The following is a 17,159-nucleotide window of genomic DNA, read 5'->3' as shown; positions in this document are numbered from 1 at the left end:
AGTGTCCATCGACAGATGAATGGATAAAGAAGATGTGGCACATACATACAATGGAATATTACTCAGCCATAAAAAGAAACAAAATTGAGTTATTTGTAGTGAGGTGGATGGATCTATAGTCTGTCATACAGAGTGAAGTAAGTCAGAAAGAGAAAAACAAACACCGTATGCTAACACATGTATATGGAATCTTAAAGAAAAGAAAAAAAGGTTCTGAAGAACCTAGGGGCAGGAAAGGAATAAAGACACAGACAGAGAATGGACTTGAGGACACAGGGAGGGGGAAGGGTAAGCTGGGACGAAGTGAGAGAGTGGCATGGACATATATACACTACCAAATGTAAAATCAATAGCTAGTGAGAAGCAGCTGTATCGCACAGGGAGATCAGCTTGGTGCTTTGTGACCACCTTGGGGGGATAGGGAGGGTGGAAGGGAGACGCGAGAGGGAGGGGATATGGGGATATATGTATACAAATAGCTGATTCACTTTGTTATACAGCAGAAACTAACACACCATTGTAAAGCAATTATACTCCAACAATGATGTTAAAAAATCAATCAATCAATCGTCACACCTCTGTGCTCTTGCAGCCAACCTGAAGTCTATTTTTGAAATAGAATTTCTCTTACCAGAAATGCTTTGGGCAACACTCTGCTGGAAGCCACCAGTCACCACAGCGCCTTGCACCTCACTGAGGATGACAAAGCCTACCTGCACTCTGCTCCCACACTCTCCCACCTCATCTCCACTCTTCCCCTGCAGGATGACTGGTGCATCTCCATGTGATCCTTCTCTACTTTCATAGCCCCAGTGAGACACCTGCTCCCGTGTGCCCAGATCAGATCACATTTTACCCCAGTTAGTGTTACTCTAACACTTTCTCACCTCTGGATTCCCACCACCTAACTTAACATAATTACAGTCTGCTGCTTCATGGTAAGGAGCAGAAACCAGGCCATGAGACCCCGGACAAGGTGCTTAAGCCCCTCTGAGCACTGGGGGCAGGGACAGCTTCTTCACCCATCTCCCGAGCTACCAGAACAGGGACTAGTGCGCACAGCAGGTTCAGTAAATGCGGAATTCAGATGGTCATCTATGACTTGGTTCAGTAACACTGCTGGCAACAGGCACCCTAACTGCAAGTAGTTAGACAAATACAGTACATAGTAGGTATAGTCTTGCACACCATTATACACCCTGTGCAAGAAAGCTGCTCAATTAACATTTAACAATGGGTAAATGCACAACAAAGACCGCAGTCAGACAACTGCATTCTAATCCCACCCCACTACTTAGTTGCTTAACTGCTCTAAACCCTCTCCAACATGGGTCCAATGAGATCTGCCTCTTAGGATTATTGTACAGATTAAAGGAAGTAATTGTTTATACAGTAACTGCCTCAGCTATAAGAGTATGGTGTATTTGTCAAGATGCTACCTTTAAGGAGAGCCCAGAATAATCAAATTGCCATTCGACCTCTTCTTTGGAGGGAAGAGAACAGTTAAACGCTGGCTACCTGGGCACATGCAGCTACAAGTGGAACAAAGGGGTGCAGTTCTAAACTTCTCGCCAGACTCTTCCTTGCTACCCTCATGAAGCAACAGCCTCTGACAAGTGGCAAGTTGAGGGAAGGGATGTGCCCTCCCTGACTGCTGATGAGTAAAGTCGACTTTGCATTTTCACGGAGGCTCCTCCAAAGCCTGCTGACAGCAGTATGATCTGGTTAATGCCAGGGCCGACAAAAGTGCTGAATCTCCAACCCTAGAGTTCCACAGCACAACTGTGCACAAATGAACGCCAGTCCTTGCCTCCCGTCACACAGTTGCTCAGCACTTCAGTTCCCAAACTATTCTCACAGATGCTTTATCATGTGAGACTCAAAACAGCCTTGCATCAGGTCAGCAGAGAAAGTACCCTTGGGGGCCCCAATTTAAAGAGAAGTTAACCCAATCAGGGGACCACGCAACTTGCCCAGACACCCAGCTGGACTAGATGGAAGTTAAGCGGCATGCAGAGGGGACACAAGACCAGAGGGCAGGTGGACAAGGGTGCAGGCTAGCTTGCAGAAGCAGAGGCCACGGAGGATGACAGAACAAACACCTACCCTGAGGCACACAGCCCACCCTCTAACCTTGCCAACTGTCACCATGCAGGAAGGTGGGCCTTCTGTTGATTCTTCTGATAACTCAAGAGGCTAGGAATCTGGATCTTCACGTACGGTTTGTCCTATTTTGAAATGCTTTGCTTGTCCAACAAAGCTTACTGACAAGACTGCCAGTTCGTGACGTCTGTAATATCCTAGCCCAGGCAGTTCCCCTAGAAAAACAGGCTCAACCAGAGTTAATCACGATTCCCTTCAAAGAGACTACTGGCTGAATGACTGCAAACTTTGCCCTCCCCGAGCATATCCCAATGGAAAAGCCTACGGATCTTGTGACTTGGTTGCCAAACTTCACCTCATCAGGCTCCCTGTAGCTGTGCCCTGTCTTCACACCAACACCTAGTACCTCACTCTGAAAACCACCTCCTACCCTTCGGTTCTTGTTCCATTGCTTCTTTTAGCCCTGCTCCTGAACTTTGTGACCACAGGCCCCTGGGGTCACCCCCCCACCCCCGCCCACCATTGCTCGGCTTCATCTCCTGCCCTGTTCTGAGTCATCCCAAATATAACCTCTCCCAGCATCTTCTGCTTCTTGCCCCTACCTGCTGCTCACCAGCCCATCTCTGCACCTACACACCCTATAGATCAGTCCTGGGGAACTGCATCTCCACCAGGCATGGATGATCTCTGGCCTCCACACACTGCTCATTTAAAAATGCCACTCATAGGGCTTCCCTGGTGGCGCAGTGGTTGAGAGTCCGCCTGCCGATGCAGGGGACACAGGTTCGTGCCCTGGTCCGGGAAGATTCCACATGCCGCGGAGCAGCTGGGCCTGTGAGCCATGGCCGCTGAGCCTGCGCGTCCGGAGCCAGTGCTCCGCAACGGGGAGAGGCCACAACAGTGAGAGGCCCGCGTACTGGTAAAAAAAAAAAAAAATGCCACTCACCTCAAATCCCTTAGGGATTCCACACCACCCATTAGCCATTTGGTGGAAACAGAAGTGTGCAGACCTAAATCCCCCACTCCTCCAAACAGATTTTTTTTTTCCTATACAAGTAGACCATCTAATCTTATTTCTTGGTCCTATTAAGGGAACACAAAGCAGATTCCCTAGCAAGGGAACCCACAAGGCCATGGTTTCCACAAACCCAAGTATGCAGCCTCAGCAGAGCCACAAACGGAACTACACCCACCCCGCCCTCTGCACCCTGGGCCAGCAGGTTCAGGCCCCTCACTTACCTGGTCACATCCCTGCCCTCCCAGGCTATAACTCCTTCTTCAAGTCAAGGCCTCTCACCATGCTCTCTGCAAGATATCCAACCACTCCTTTCTGCAACCCTCACATGCCTTCTGCTATCATGATTCTTGCTTTTTCCTGGTTCCCCTTTCAACCCAACCAGCCAAGCAGTCCTCTACTGCTTCCTGAGTTTTCTCTGAAGCTTTCCATCCACTGACACAGTTCTCAATAGCATTTATAAGCCTGACTCCTACATGGACCCACTTAAGGTAGAAACCAATCACACACCAACCTCAGGGAAGAATGACATCCAAAACCCACGAGCCATTAATGCCTCTTCTGTCCCCTAACACTCAAGCTCTCCTACTCATGTTTCTTATCCTCTCAAATGGCACCCCAACCCCCCAGCAACCTTCAAACAACCCCCTCCTCAAATCCCCCAACCCCACACAACTGACCAATAACCCACATTTCAGGTTCTCAACCTTGACGCCTAAAAAAGCCAGTGTGAGAATAAGCACCTGGCAAAGCAGCAGCAGCACTAGATAACCCTCCATGCCTCGTAAACCCACGCAGTCAGACTCACCAAGCAATCACACACTACACACACTCACCACTCCAGAGCCTGTTTCAAATTCCCACCCACAACAAACCACTCATTTATCACCTAAGCACAAGCCCGCAACCCACAAATAGCAATTTTGACAGACCCTGTTTACTTCAGGATAAATGATGAGAATGTAATGTAGTAACTTAACTTCTATCAAGGCCAGCAAATTTTTTTCCGTAACAAAGACTAAGTGGGGTTCTAGTAAAACCAAAAAGGAATTCAGGTTTCAAGAGTCTCTTTCAGGGACTGACCAACTATAATACCAAGTATTAACATGAGCACACCAGACTGGCCCCACATGCTCCCACGCCGCCAGTTCTCTACGCCCTGACACCTCTGTGCCATTAAAGGGAAGGACAAGCACCACCCCAACACAGCAAGTTTTCACTGAATGCTTAATGGAACATGTGAACTTGGGCAGCACTCTAAATCTGTTAAACAGCAAACCAATTTTACAGCACTCCCAGTAAACTTCAAATATATTCCAAACGACCAGATATGTAAAAAGTCTTAGTTTATTAACTCTCTCATGAAAAATCTGCACAATCACCACAGACACAGTCACTGCAGAGTCTTTATTCCTTCTGTGAATTAAAGAAAAAGAAAAATTTAGTTAGCAACTGCCTTTAAAAATTAAAGTTCAAAGTCTTCAACAAACCCCAAAATTAATGACACTCATGCAGAACGAACATTAGTAACCTAGACCATATTAAGTTTGTGTGATCTTAAAACAATGTAAGCATCAAGATATAAAACTCACAAACATTCAAGTTAGGGATGAGACAAAAAACAAGTTTTGACAACAAAACCATGTCACTGCTGGTTTTTAAGGGGCACAACTCTTGAGAGCATTTGTAAACATACTTCTAAATCATTTCACATGCTCTATTTTTAATGACTGTCAACCAAGGAGTCTAGCAATCTAAACGAAAAGCTTGAATTATACCTGTTGTCCAATCTCCAGCTCACTGAATCAGTGGCAGGGAAGGGGGAAAGGAGGGAAGAGGGAAAAGAAACATTTCATTAATAGTCCCTTTTCAAACTCCTAAATAATCTGCATGCAATCAGATACCTTAATGACTATTTTGTTCTTTGCAGTTGTATAAAGAGCACTCCCTAGACACACTCACTGATTTTATTCCACCCAATATTGAGAACAGCCTGCCTGATTACTATGGTTCGTAGGCTGCCACTGCCTACTTACACATGAAGGCGCCCCTGCTTTGCTCAGCAACACCGTGCTGGGCACGCTAGCACCAACAACAGACCTGAGAATCATCGCAGACTGAAGTCTAATTTAACCACAAGGGGAGAGCTCTAAATGATCAAGCAAGTCTTTTAAAACCTGTCTCAGTTCAGTACTTTAAAAGCCACCATTCACAATCAACACAAGTAGTGCGAATTAGTATTTAAAAAGGCAGAACTCAGCTGATGTAAAAAAAATTCAATTGCTCTTCAAACATGAGACTATTCCGTAATTTAAAACAACTCTATTATACCCGAAAGGTGCAACTCCAACGTCTGGATTCCAACATCTAAGTTCAAAGGACATTACTATGCCTTTTTTTATTTGAGCCAAAGAATACACGTGCTCATTTATGCATTCCTTTTCCAGCCGCTTTTCAGAGCAGTGCTAGTGAAATGCACTAGTGCAACCTGAAGCAGGAATAGTGATAGCTCAGGTCCCCACAGGGCTAAACTCTGCACGTCACCGCTGAGCACTAACACACGTGACTCAAAGGCTGAATGAAGAAAACAGTGTGTAAAAAATTCTTCAGATCTAGATCAGAACACAAATATTGACTGTTTTTCAACTTCTGGAACTTCTGTCAACAAGTATACTAAGCCTCGCAAAGAGGGAGCAGTTATTCTAACTAAGCAGCAAGCAGTTCCTCTGGCAGTCCATTACAACTCCATGGCACCCGGAAGTCAATGGGATTACAGCCCAGAGCAGGCACACCACGTTTACTGCCTGGTCTGGCGGGGAGTCACGGTGAGAGGAAGCATGTCGGTGAGAGGAAGCATGTCAAGCGGTGACCACCACTGTTTCAAAAACTTACTAGTCCCAACCCACTCTCAGCCCACTTTACATGTTACTGGTTTAGGCTGCTCAGATGAGCAAAAGTATTTAAGTACCTGTGGGAAAAGCGTATTTATCAAAGGCTTTGATGTGAATATTCAATTATCTTGGAAATTTTCCAATTAAAAAAAAGGGCATCAGGTGGAAAGCTGGAGATCAACTAATAAAAAGCAATGGGACAGTAAAGGAGACAGTAAAAGGCAGCTTTCGGTGTGTGCTCCCGGGACAGAGGCTTTGCCAGATTTTCCGGACCAGTTTATCACCAAAGCTGCCAGAGAATCGACCAATCTCCAGAGTCCCCAAGGGAAAGACTGCTCATGACTGGATGAGTGAATCCTTCCCAAGCCCTGTGTTAAGTAAAGCCATTTCCTGGGTATGTGGTACTCTGGAACACAGCATTTCCCAAGTGCCAGTTAAAAGCGGCTACCTTCCTCCACTGGGGCACTTCACAACTTAACATGCATTTTTGAGTTTCCAAAATAAACATCATTTGAAGTTTTTCTCCTTTGCCCATAATATACTATTTTAAACCGTAGCAGTGGTGTTATAATAGACTATACTACGAAACTCTCTTCCGAAAGCCAACATGCAAAGCATCAAAGCAAACTTAGTGAAGGTGATGCATCCCCACACCGTGCTCACAATCTCAGTACCTGCTAGACACTTCATTTCTGATGAACAAGAATTCCAAGAAAGTAGAGGAAAAAGGCAAAAAAAAAAAAAAAAAAGTTCACAGAACACTTGATTATTTGTTAATTTAACAACCCAACACCTTAATTCCATTCAACTACTTACAATTAGCTAGCAAAGCTGGTAAAAAGCTCATCATTAAAATCACTTAAGTCCTGACTAACTGGAGAGGAAAGCAATGGAGAACTGTGCTACCTCTCCAGCATGCCAGGAAAACATGGGCCACATTGATTGAGCTGCTTCTTCAATCAGTTGTCAATTTTAAGAAAATAAGTCTTGGGAAACTAGATCCGCTCCCCCTTTAACAATCTTTGTAATTAGCAGTAAAATGCAAACTTTCCTGATAGGACTTTCAAGGCACCCACCAGGATCACTCTACCGATCACTGAACCGATGTGGCCCCATGTTGTGCTAATCTGTGAGCTAACAAGGGGTGGGCAAAGCTACTCTACTGAGGTGTTAAGATACTACATTACGTGGCTTCTCAAAACAGGTTACCTTCTGTAATCCAGAAGAAGTCGGAAAAGAAGAAACATTAAGAAAGGTTATTAAGAAAACAATACCCCACCTTTCTACAAACTAAAAACCTGGAATTGACATTTCTGTATTTCCCTTGATAAACTATACCTTTTTGCCAGCACCAACATTGGCCTTTGCAGTCCCCCTGACTTTCTTCATTCTGTTCTTGCGTTCCTTTCGCTGTTTTCTCGAGGTCTTTTTCTTCTCATACAGGCCATGCTGAAAAAGAAAGGAATATATATACGTATACACGTAGGTGACTTGCAAACATCAACATCGTTACATACTAATCCGGTAGGGAAAGTTGACCAGGCTGGAGCTCAAGAAATACAGCTTCAGAAGTCAAAACTCTTCAAGTACATTTAACAATACTTGTTTGTGCTAGAACAGAAACAGTCATTAAACTGAGATAGCATGAACAGAAAACAACACAGGAAAAGTGTGCACTCAACGCTCCGTGCATGGTGTTATGGTTCGGAGCCTACAGTTCGCTAGGTCTCCACATTTTCAGGGTCTCTTCCACTTCAACTCCCTGTTTCCTACTCATAGCTGACAGAAGAATCTTTCCCAAGAACTCTACACCCCCCCACGGAGACAGCATCCAGCTACTCATCTTCACTCTGCCCACTTCTGCATTTGCTCTTCCTACTGCCTACAGAAATGCTCCCCTATCTTTACAAGGAACTCGGCTTCACTTCACCTCAGCCAGGTCTCCCAGACCACCCAATTAAGAGTGCAGGGCTTCCCTGGTGGCGCAGTGTTTGAGAGTCCGCCTGCCGATGCAGGGGACACAGGCTCATGCCCCGGTCCAGGAAGCTCCCACATGCCGCGGAGCGGCTGGGCCCGTAAGCCATGGCCGCTGAGCCTGCACGTCCGGAGCCTGTGCTCCACAACAGGAGATCCCCAAAAAAAAAAAAAAAAAAAAAAGAGGGCAGCATCTATCTACCACATACCTATTCAGTGGAAAGATTTTACCTAATAGCAAGGAGGAAAAAAAGTTAAAAGGGGGCAGACACAAGAACTATTTCAAAGTAACAATTCATTTGCTCATTCACAATTTAGTATATAAGCTAGGGAGTTTGCCCAGTCTACTGCTGTACAGTTGAGCCCTGAACAACTGCACAAATATGGGTGCCAACCCTCAACACAGCTGAATATCTGATTATACCTTATAGCTGGCCCTCCACATCCACACTTCCCTTCGCATCTGTGCAGTCAACCAACCTCGGATCACTGTAATACAGATTTTACTACTGAAAAAAATCTGCGCGTAAGTGGACCTTCATAACTCTAACCCGTGTTGTTCAACGGTCAACTGTAGGTCATTGTGTAGTGCTTGGTACTCAGGAAGTGATCCGAAAGCTTTCATGGCTCCTGGCAACCTATGAAGTTAAGCCCAAACTCAGATGTTTGGGAATAAAGATTTCACTTAATTTGGGGCCAACCTACCTTTCTAAACTCATCCCCCTACCTACTTCCAGTTCCTACCTCTAGGAGCACTGCTTTACCTGCTCTTCTAGACCCAGCTCAAATGTCACCTCCTCAAATCCTGCAGACCCCATTCTGAACTCCTGTTCAGAACTACCTGTGCATTTATCAAAGAACCTTTTCTCTCAACCCCTTAAGAGTTCTTTAGTATGTTGTCCCCCTGCAGACTGCTTGCTTTTGCTCACTCCACTGCACGCACAACACAACGTTACTGAAAAAATGTCTTTAGCAGCTGTTGAACAGATAGGACACCTACTCTTGCAAGCCTGTGTTTGGGCTCATTCTTCTTTGCGTAATCCAAGGAATCGTAAATCATGCCAAAGCCAGTTGTCTTGCCACCACCAAAATGGGTTCGGAATCCGAACACAAAGATGACATCTGGTGTGGTCTTGTACATTTTGGCTAGTTTTTCCCGAATTTCTGTCTTAGGTACTGTTGCCTTCCCAGGATGAAGGACATCGATGACCTAAAAAGATTACCAAGTTTAGTGTTTATTATAATGAAATACATCTTCAAAACTGAATAACAACCAACCTTTGACGTACCCTTCCTTACCATTTGTTTCCGCTGAAGTAGTCGGTTGGTCATGAACTTCCTTGTGCGGATAGTTACTGTGTCGTTCTGAAAACATAACAACACTCATTAACAAAACTATTCAACCTTTTCTTGACCCGCTGTGATTTTCCAAGAGCTAGAATTGCAATGTCCAAATCAGTAGACCCTGTGGCTATCCATCTGTGGATAATTAAAAGTAAACAACATTTAAAACGCAATTCCTCAGCTGCAGGAACCACATTTCAAATATTCAGGAGTCACATGGGTTAGTGGCAAAAAAGCTTCAATAAAAGAAAAAAAAATGCACAAATTCCCATCTCCTCCTAAGCCACTTAGCACAGTGCCTAACTCACAGGTCACCCCATCACAAAAACAGCATCAAGAAAACACTCAACAGCCACATTCTGAATCTGTCAGGATTTTAAGTCTGGAAACACCTTACTTCACTTCATTACAGAAATCACTCTGCAGCAAGGTTTCTCAAACCTCTGGTATTTTGGTCCAGCTACTTCTGTGCTGTGGGGACTGTCCAGTGCATTTCAGATCGTGGAGCAGCATCTTTAACCTCTAACCACTTGATGCCGGTAGCACCTGCGCTTCCCAGTTGTGACCAAGAATGTATCCAGATTTTGTCAACTGTCCCCTCACAGGCAAAAAATCACCCCCAGTTAAAGCCTACTTCTCTGGAGTAAAGCTGTGACTCTATAAATGTTATGGTCACGGCACCCTGTTTATTGCATCCTGCACAGATGTGACAAGCATTGCACCACCTCCTTGTAAACTACCCTTCTTGAATGACCAACGCTACACCTCACAAAAAAAACTGTACCCCCTTCTGAATGGCCCCGTTGCTCTTTTACGCTATAAGTGACTACCAAGGAATGTGGGCATTCAACGCGCTTACACTGACTATAATAATTCACAAAAAAAAAGAGCTCTCATAATAGATTGACTAATTTTCGACTGCAGTCTGAAAAACCACACCACACTAAGTTCACTTCAACAATATTCAATTCTTGAAAGTAAGGGTCAAGGGAAAAACAGCTCGCAGATAGAATGGGGTTAAAAACAGGTGAACCTTCTAATGAGCTATACATGACATGGCAAGCCTTAAAGTGGCTCCTCTTCCCGGGGCCTGTTTCCCCCCTGTGAAACAAGAGGATCCATTCGGCTGACAATATTCTAGCTTACACGTGGGAACGGTTTCAGTCGTCGCAACACGCCCGGGCACTGCCGACACCCTCTTCTCCTCCTGGGCTGCCTTCACCGGCGAACCGCCTACCCCAAATTAAGCGTTCAAGTGCGATGTGTCTCTCCTCACCCTACCCCACCCCACCCACTAGACTCCACGAAGCCGACAAACGCAGCAGCCGCTCCCGCAGTCCCCATTCCGAGGACTCCGAAGCCCGGCATTTCTGGGTCGACAGCGCAGCCCGGACTCCCCGCCGGCGGCTCCCCGGCCCTCGGCAACCGGCCTCCGTCAGACACGGCCAGGGAAGAGCAATCGGGCTTCGGGCGGCCGTAGGGCTAACGGCGGGAACAGGGGACGGAGGATTGCCCAGATACGCATCGGATGATCCCTGGATCCGCAAAGACTCACCATAATGGCGGCTGATCTTCAAGCAGCCAGGAAGGAAAAGAGAACTATCTTCCGCCGGCCAATCATATCAACGCTCACGGAAGGACCCCGGGAGACGCCGGCGTGGGGGCGTGGCCAGACCGCGAGGCCGACCGCGCTAATGCCTGATTGAAAGTGTATAAGACCTGGTTTCTTCGCTTTTTCGCCACACCCCCGGAACGTGAACGGCCAATCCGGCGGGGGGAACAGTTTGGGCCGACCAGGTTTACGCAAGCACGTGTTCCACTTCAATTCATTATCTTGAACCGTCTCTACTTAAAATTCCGGTAAACCGGTTTAAAGTTAATTCCCCTCCAACCGCGTTAGAGGTTGGTAAAGCTCGAAGGCGTCCTTGGAGGTCCTCTCGACCAGCCTCCTCATTTTACTGCTAGGGAAACTACAGAAACCCGGACTCAAACTTTTATTTTAAGTACGCAAAACTGACCGTTTTAATTTATTGCTATTTAATTAATTGATTTTTTCTGAGCTTAGAGAATCTGATTTTCTAATTAAAAATAAAAAATTATTTAATTTGTCTTTTTCTGAAAAATCTTAATCCCCACAAAAGTGAGCTTTTAATAAGTATCTGCTTGATGGAGAAATTTGTTAGTTTACAGTGAGACATACGTGTAACAATAAAGAACATAAGCATGCAGGTTCAGAGACCGACAAATCAGGTTGCAGGCTTTTGAGAGCGCTGCTATGTGTCTGTTACTTTCTGAGTACTTTTACCCTTATTTTGCCATTTAACCTTCCCACCAACTCTAAGAATTAGGGTACATATTACTTATCCCTTTTATAGATGGGGAAACTATGACAGCACGAGGTTAAGGAACTTTCCCAAGGTCGCTCAACTTTAAGCAGTAGTGCCTAAACACCCATGGATACTGTGGTTCCAGAATCTTTGTTTTTAACTTCTAGATAATGAAAATCACTCACCAAATCTTCAAAGATATATTAACTGCTGAAATAGAAAAATCTGGTTTGCTTTGCTTTCTGTCTGTGACATATGTTTTACTAGTGGGGATCCATAAAGTCTGAAGACAGCATCCCTTAAAATTCAAAAGTGTTGAACCACTTTATTGGTTTCTGTTTAGAGTTTCTCACAAATAGTAAAGAAGTAAGTTTCAGGTTCTGTAGCCCTGAGTCCTATGGTGGAATGGTTTTCTCTCTAGGATCATGCGCTAAGATGTCACACTAGGATCACCTCCCACAGGGTGTGAGGTGTGAGATAAGAAATTTATTTCCTCAGTACATGAATAATCGCTTCCTATTCTCCCTTCATCTTGTTTCCCTAGCTCAGCATGGCTCACTTTTCACACTAAACTCACAGATTTTATCTTCTGTTTTTGTAATCAATAATATAAGTTTAATTCTTCTTCTTTTTCAAAATAACTTTGTGAACTGGAGGTGCATGCATGGCCGTGTTTTCTGCCCTGTTTACTTCCTTTCTAGATAATCTAGATGAAGTCCTCTGTTCCTTGGGCAGGTTCATTTTAGCCTCCACCTTTCCTTAAATAATTAGAGGCTCTTAATTAAGATGGCATTGATGTTGGTAAGACGATTTTCCATTGTATGCAATTTTTGGCTCTCTGGTTTTCTAAAAGTTTTGAGGCAGGGGGTTGTAGTTTCTTTGCAGGTGTCAGGTGACAAGAAGAAATGGACCGGAAACGGGACTTTGAAAATACCATGAAGGTTTCGGCACAGTTTCAAGGAGGTGCCGCCAGATGGCAGTGTAGAGAGAAGGCGAAAAGCGGCGTGTTCGGAGCCTCTCTTAACAGACAGAAGCGCCGGCGAGTAGCGGAAGCGGAGGCGGGCACGTGGGGCGAACTACGGTGGCCGAAAAAATGCCGGGGAGGTGTTAGCAACCAGTCAAGAATTAGTCCGGGGCGGGTGCTGTGAGCATCGTATTTCTAATCTAGCTCAAAGAGTCTCGAGGAGGGAGCCCCGGCAGCCGTCACCATGGTGAAGGAGCAGTTCCGGGAGACGGATGTGGCCAAGAAAATGTAAGATGGAGCAAAACTCCCCGAAGAGCAGAGAAATTAGGGGCAGAGGGGTCCGAGGTCAGGGAAGGGTCAGAGGTGAGGTCGGTTGGAAGGGAAGGGCCAGGAATCAGTGGGAGGTGTGGGCACAGCTCAGGAGTATCAGGTTAGATTAATGGATATTGATCGGGCAGAGGGTTTTCACGACCTGGGGAACCCAGGCCAGGGGTGGTTCCTTGGGCGGAGAAGGGGGAATGTGGTGGGAACCTGGGGGATGTGGTGGGAACTTTGGCGATCCGTGCACCATGGGCCGAAGGTCGAGTTCTCCTGAGGTGAGACGATGATCCCTTTCAGCGAATCTTTGGTCATTGAATGGGAGCAACCTGGGGCGGGGACTCATTTTGCTGCAGAGCACATGACACGGAGGTAGTATTTGCTGACCAAAAGAATGGAGTTGGCAGCTAGAAAGCTGTATCACAGGCAGATGGATAGCAGTCTCAGAAATGAGGTTATTCTGGACCTTCTTCAGAGCTAATTTAGTAGGCCACAACCTCTCCTTAGACCTTCCAGTAGAGAAACAAATCAATCATTCTTGCAGATGCTTAGTGAGGAAGGTACTGTGTTCTGGCCCCGATGATAGACATGAAGATATGACATGAGTAAGACCTTACTGCCTCGTCTAGCTGGAGAAGGTAGACAAGTCAGCGTTGGATAGGACAAGTGCGAGGACAAGGGTAGGCATAGGGGGTTCTGACAGCACAGGTGGGCAAGGGGTTCAGGCAGAACAGCCTTCTTCCAGGAGCTTACAGGAGGGAGAAAGTATAGTGATGAGAAGGAAGCAGATTTGAAGCTTTGTTTCAGAGCCATCTTGCAGGCAGTGAGGAGTCTTTTTTTTTTTCTTTAATTGAAGTATAGTTGATTTACAATGTTGTGTTAGTTTCAGGTGTACAGCACAATGATTCAATTATATATATATATTCTCTTTTAGATTCTTTTCCCTTATTGGCTATTAAAAAATGTTGAGTATAGTTCCCTGTGCTATACAGTAGGTTCTTGTTGGTTATCTATTTTATATATAGAATGTGTATACTTTAATCTCAAACTCCTAATTTATCCCTTCCCTCCCCCCTTTCCCTTTGGGAACCATAAGTTTGTTTTCCATGTCTGTGGGTCTATTTCTGTTTTGTTTTTTAAATATATTTATTATTTATTTTTGGCTGCATTGGGTCTTTCTTGCTGCACGAGGACTTTCTCTAGTTGCGTCCAGCAGGGGCTACTCTGTTGCGGTACACGGGCTTCTCATGTTGCGGAGCACGGGCTCAAGGTGCACAAGCTTCAGTAGTTTTAGCACGCGGGCTCAGTAGTTGTGGCTCACGGGCTCTAGGCGCGCGGGCTTCAGTAGTTGTGGCTCGCGGGCTCTGGAGCACAGGCTCAGTAGTTGTGGCGCACGGGCTTAGTTGCTCCGCGGCATGTGGGATCTTCCCGGGCCAGGGCTCAAACCTGTGTCCCCTGCATTGGCAGGCGGATTCTTAACCAATCCCCACCAGGAAAGTCCTATTTCTATTTGGTAAATAAGTTTATTTGTATCTTTTTCTTCCCCCACATATAAGCAGTATCATGTGATATTTGTCTTTCTCTGTCTGGCTTACTTCACTTAGGATAATCTCTAGATCCATCCGTGTTGCTGCAAATGGTATTATTTCTTTCTTTTTTATGGCTAGTATTTCACTGTGGGTGTGTTTGTGTGTGTATATATATATATATATATATATATATATATATGCATATATCTGTATATATCTACAGCACATCTTTATCTTTCATCTGTTGATGGACATTTAGGTTGCTTCTATGTCTTGGCTATTGTAAATAGTGCTGCAATGAACATTGGGGTGCATGTAGCTTTTCAAATTATAGTTTTCTCCGGATATATGCCCAGGAGTGGGATGGCAGGATCATATGTAGCTCTATTTTTACTTTTTAAAGGAACTTCCATACTGTTCTCTATAGTGGCTGTACCAATTTACATTCCCACCAACAGTGTAGGAGGGTTCCTTTTTCTCCACACCCTCTCCGGCATTTATTATTTGTAGACTTTTTGATGATGGCCATTCTCTCAGTTTGAGGGGTGTGAAATTGACAGGATTGGTAGGGATGGGTAAGGGAGAAATGCGATTGACACACAGAATTTCTTGGTTGGGCAATCTTACAGCTGGCTCCCTCTTATTCAGAATTCAGCGGAAATGTCAATTTTCCAGACTTTCTGGCCACACGACATGGTCTCCTCAGACTCTCCTCTACCACTTCACGTCATTTTCCTTCCCTGCATCTATTCAGTTTTGTGTATCTATTTGTTTATTCTCTGTCTTGCCCTCCCTGAAATTGAGCCCCATGTTGGCAGGGAATTCCCTGTCTTATCTAATCTGTATCCTCAGCCCCTGAGGATGGTGCCTGGCACATCATACGTAAACCCCCAGTTTTTTTTGGAAAATGAACAAGGAACAGATTTGGGAGAGAAAGTTCCAGGCTTTGTTTTAGATGTGCTGAGTTTGAGGTGCCTGTTAACTGTCCAGAAGAAGTATCTGTATGGTCTCCAGCTGAGCGGAAATAGCTGGCCTGCAGATAGAGATTAGACAGACACTACTCAGAAAGAATGTGTAGAATGAAAAAAGTTTGAGGGTTGTAACCCTAGGTAGGGAGAGATGCCAATATTCAACAGAAGGCAGTAAAAGAGACCACAAAACAAACTTAAGAGGGAACGAGTCAGCAGGATGAAGTGACATTTAATAATGAGAGAGCAGAGCCTATAGGGAGTTGGAAGGGTAAGGTTGCTTATGGTGGGTCATATGCATAAATGCTATTTTTGGTAAGTGGTTTTGATGTAACTGTTCCCCTATCCCTTTCCATTCCAGAAGCCACATCTGTTTTGGAATGAAGTCAGCTGAGGAGATGCGCCAGCAGGCTCACATCCAGGTTGTGAGTAAGAACCTGTATAGCCAGGACAACAACCATGCCCCACTGCTATATGGGGTGCTTGATCACAGGATGGTAAGACCCCTGCCCTTCCTGGTTCCATGTGTTTTGACTTGCTGATGAAACTGGTGACTTACCAAAGAGGAAGAAGCAAGGGCTTCCTTCCACCTCCCCCATTCCCCTGCGCCTCTCAGGGACTCCAGCCTCCTTTGGTCAGGCGGATGTGAATACCCTGCAGTTTCCCAGGTGATTCTGACTCTGAGTCCCCTGGTTACCTGTGAGGACTGGTCCCACTTTCCTGTCCACTGGTCTCCATTGATTATGGTGTGCTTTTATCCACAGGGTACGAGTGAGAAGGACCGTCCTTGTGAAACCTGTGGGAAGAACTTGGCTGACTGTCTGGGCCACTATGGGTACATTGACTTGGAATTGCCATGTTTTCATGTGGGGTACTTCCGAGCAGTCATAGGCATCTTACAGGTAAGCATGTATGTGTTCATCTCCAAGGTATAAACCTGGGAGTTATTGATCTAGGGACATTAGAGTGAGCTTGGGAATGATGAGTGGTGGGAGATACATGTAGAGAACATTTTTATACTAAAAACAATATTTCGTCTTGTAATAAGTTAAATTGCTTAAAAATTCTTTTTCCTTGGTTTTCCTTGAGTAGGTGGTAGATAGGCATTGTAAAAAATATTAGTAATTCAAGCAGTACAGAACAGCACAAAAAAGAAAAAATAGTTAACAGAAACGCCACCAGCTGGCTCTGACTATGGCCAGCATTCTGGTGAACATGGGCTGCCTTTGCGTGTCTTCATGTAGATCTGTACATTGTAGCTAAGTGTCCTGGGCAAGGGGGGGTGGTGGCTTTTTTAAAAAAGAAGAGACTTAGAAAAAAATCTATTACTGGCCAAAGCTCAGGAGATCATATCAAAAAAGTTTGTTTTAAAGGAATTGAAAGAAAAGACTTTGTCATCCTCTCTTATCCTTTTACCTGTTTTGTTTAATTTTAAAAAGATGATCTGTAAAACCTGCTGCCACATCATGCTGTCCCAGGAGGAGAAGAAGCAGTTTCTGGATTATCTGAAGAGGCCTGGCCTGACTTACCTCCAGAAGCGAGGGCTGAAGAAGAAAATCTCTGATAAATGCCGGAAGAAGAACACGTGCCATCATTGTGGCGCCTTTAATGGTGAGTGGATGCACCTCTCATCTTTCATTGTGGTGGCAGTTTCTGTAACTGCATTTCCTAGACCGCAGCCTCAGACCAGCCTAACCAAGAACCTGATTTTTCCAACCGTGGTAAA

The 17,159-nt window shown here is 45.2% G+C and overlaps 2 protein-coding genes across 8 annotated transcripts in view; one reads left to right on the top strand and one right to left on the bottom strand.

Moving 5' to 3' along the window:
* Nucleotides 1-4,447: 4,447 nt before the first annotated feature.
* Nucleotides 4,448-10,958, bottom strand: RPS24 (ribosomal protein S24). Of its 7 annotated transcripts, XM_024740238.1 has the most exons (8): nt 10,883-10,958; nt 9,283-9,348; nt 8,984-9,193; nt 7,348-7,458; nt 7,219-7,221; nt 6,684-6,701; nt 4,897-4,918; nt 4,448-4,534 (listed from the first exon to the last, which is right to left on the bottom strand). In XM_024740238.1, exons 1-6 carry the CDS (start codon nt 10,883-10,885, stop codon nt 6,696-6,698), a joined length of 399 nt encoding a protein of 132 aa, XP_024596006.1. In that variant the 5' UTR covers nt 10,886-10,958; the 3' UTR covers nt 4,448-4,534; nt 4,897-4,918; nt 6,684-6,695. The 7 variants fall into 7 exon arrangements, with proteins under 7 accessions (XP_024596006.1, XP_024596008.1, XP_024596009.1 ...); XM_024740240.1 differs by lacking the exon at nt 6,684-6,701; XM_024740241.1 differs by lacking the exon at nt 7,219-7,221.
* Nucleotides 10,959-12,746: 1,788 nt separating this feature from the next.
* POLR3A (RNA polymerase III subunit A) overlaps nt 12,747-17,159 on the top strand; it is a 49,652-nt gene continuing 45,239 nt past the window's right edge. Inside the window, exons 1-4 of the mRNA XM_024740256.1 lie at nt 12,747-12,906; nt 15,795-15,930; nt 16,198-16,335; nt 16,873-17,044. Coding sequence (XP_024596024.1) covers nt 12,863-12,906; nt 15,795-15,930; nt 16,198-16,335; nt 16,873-17,044 — 490 coding nt within the window. The 5' untranslated portion in view covers nt 12,747-12,862. The remainder of the gene's footprint in view (nt 12,907-15,794; nt 15,931-16,197; nt 16,336-16,872; nt 17,045-17,159) is intronic.

This window comes from Neophocaena asiaeorientalis, unplaced genomic scaffold (genome assembly GCF_003031525.2).
Source record: "Neophocaena asiaeorientalis asiaeorientalis breed wild unplaced genomic scaffold, Neophocaena_asiaeorientalis_V1.1 scaffold517, whole genome shotgun sequence".
Taxonomy (NCBI): domain Eukaryota; kingdom Metazoa; phylum Chordata; class Mammalia; order Artiodactyla; family Phocoenidae; genus Neophocaena; species Neophocaena asiaeorientalis.
Note: the sequence above shows the minus strand (reverse complement) of the source record. Positions and strands in the feature narration are given on the sequence as shown.

Excerpts from the sequence above, each read along its gene's own strand:
- RPS24 (XM_024740236.1), bottom strand. Across the intron at positions 9,194-9,282 it reads TACTTCAGCGGAAACAAATG|GTCATCGATGTCCTTCATCC; the intron begins GTAAGGAAGGGT and ends TAATCTTTTTAG. Across the intron at positions 7,222-7,347 it reads ATGTTGGTGCTGGCAAAAAG|AAGGTAACCTGTTTTGAGAA; the intron begins GTATAGTTTATC and ends TCTGGATTACAG.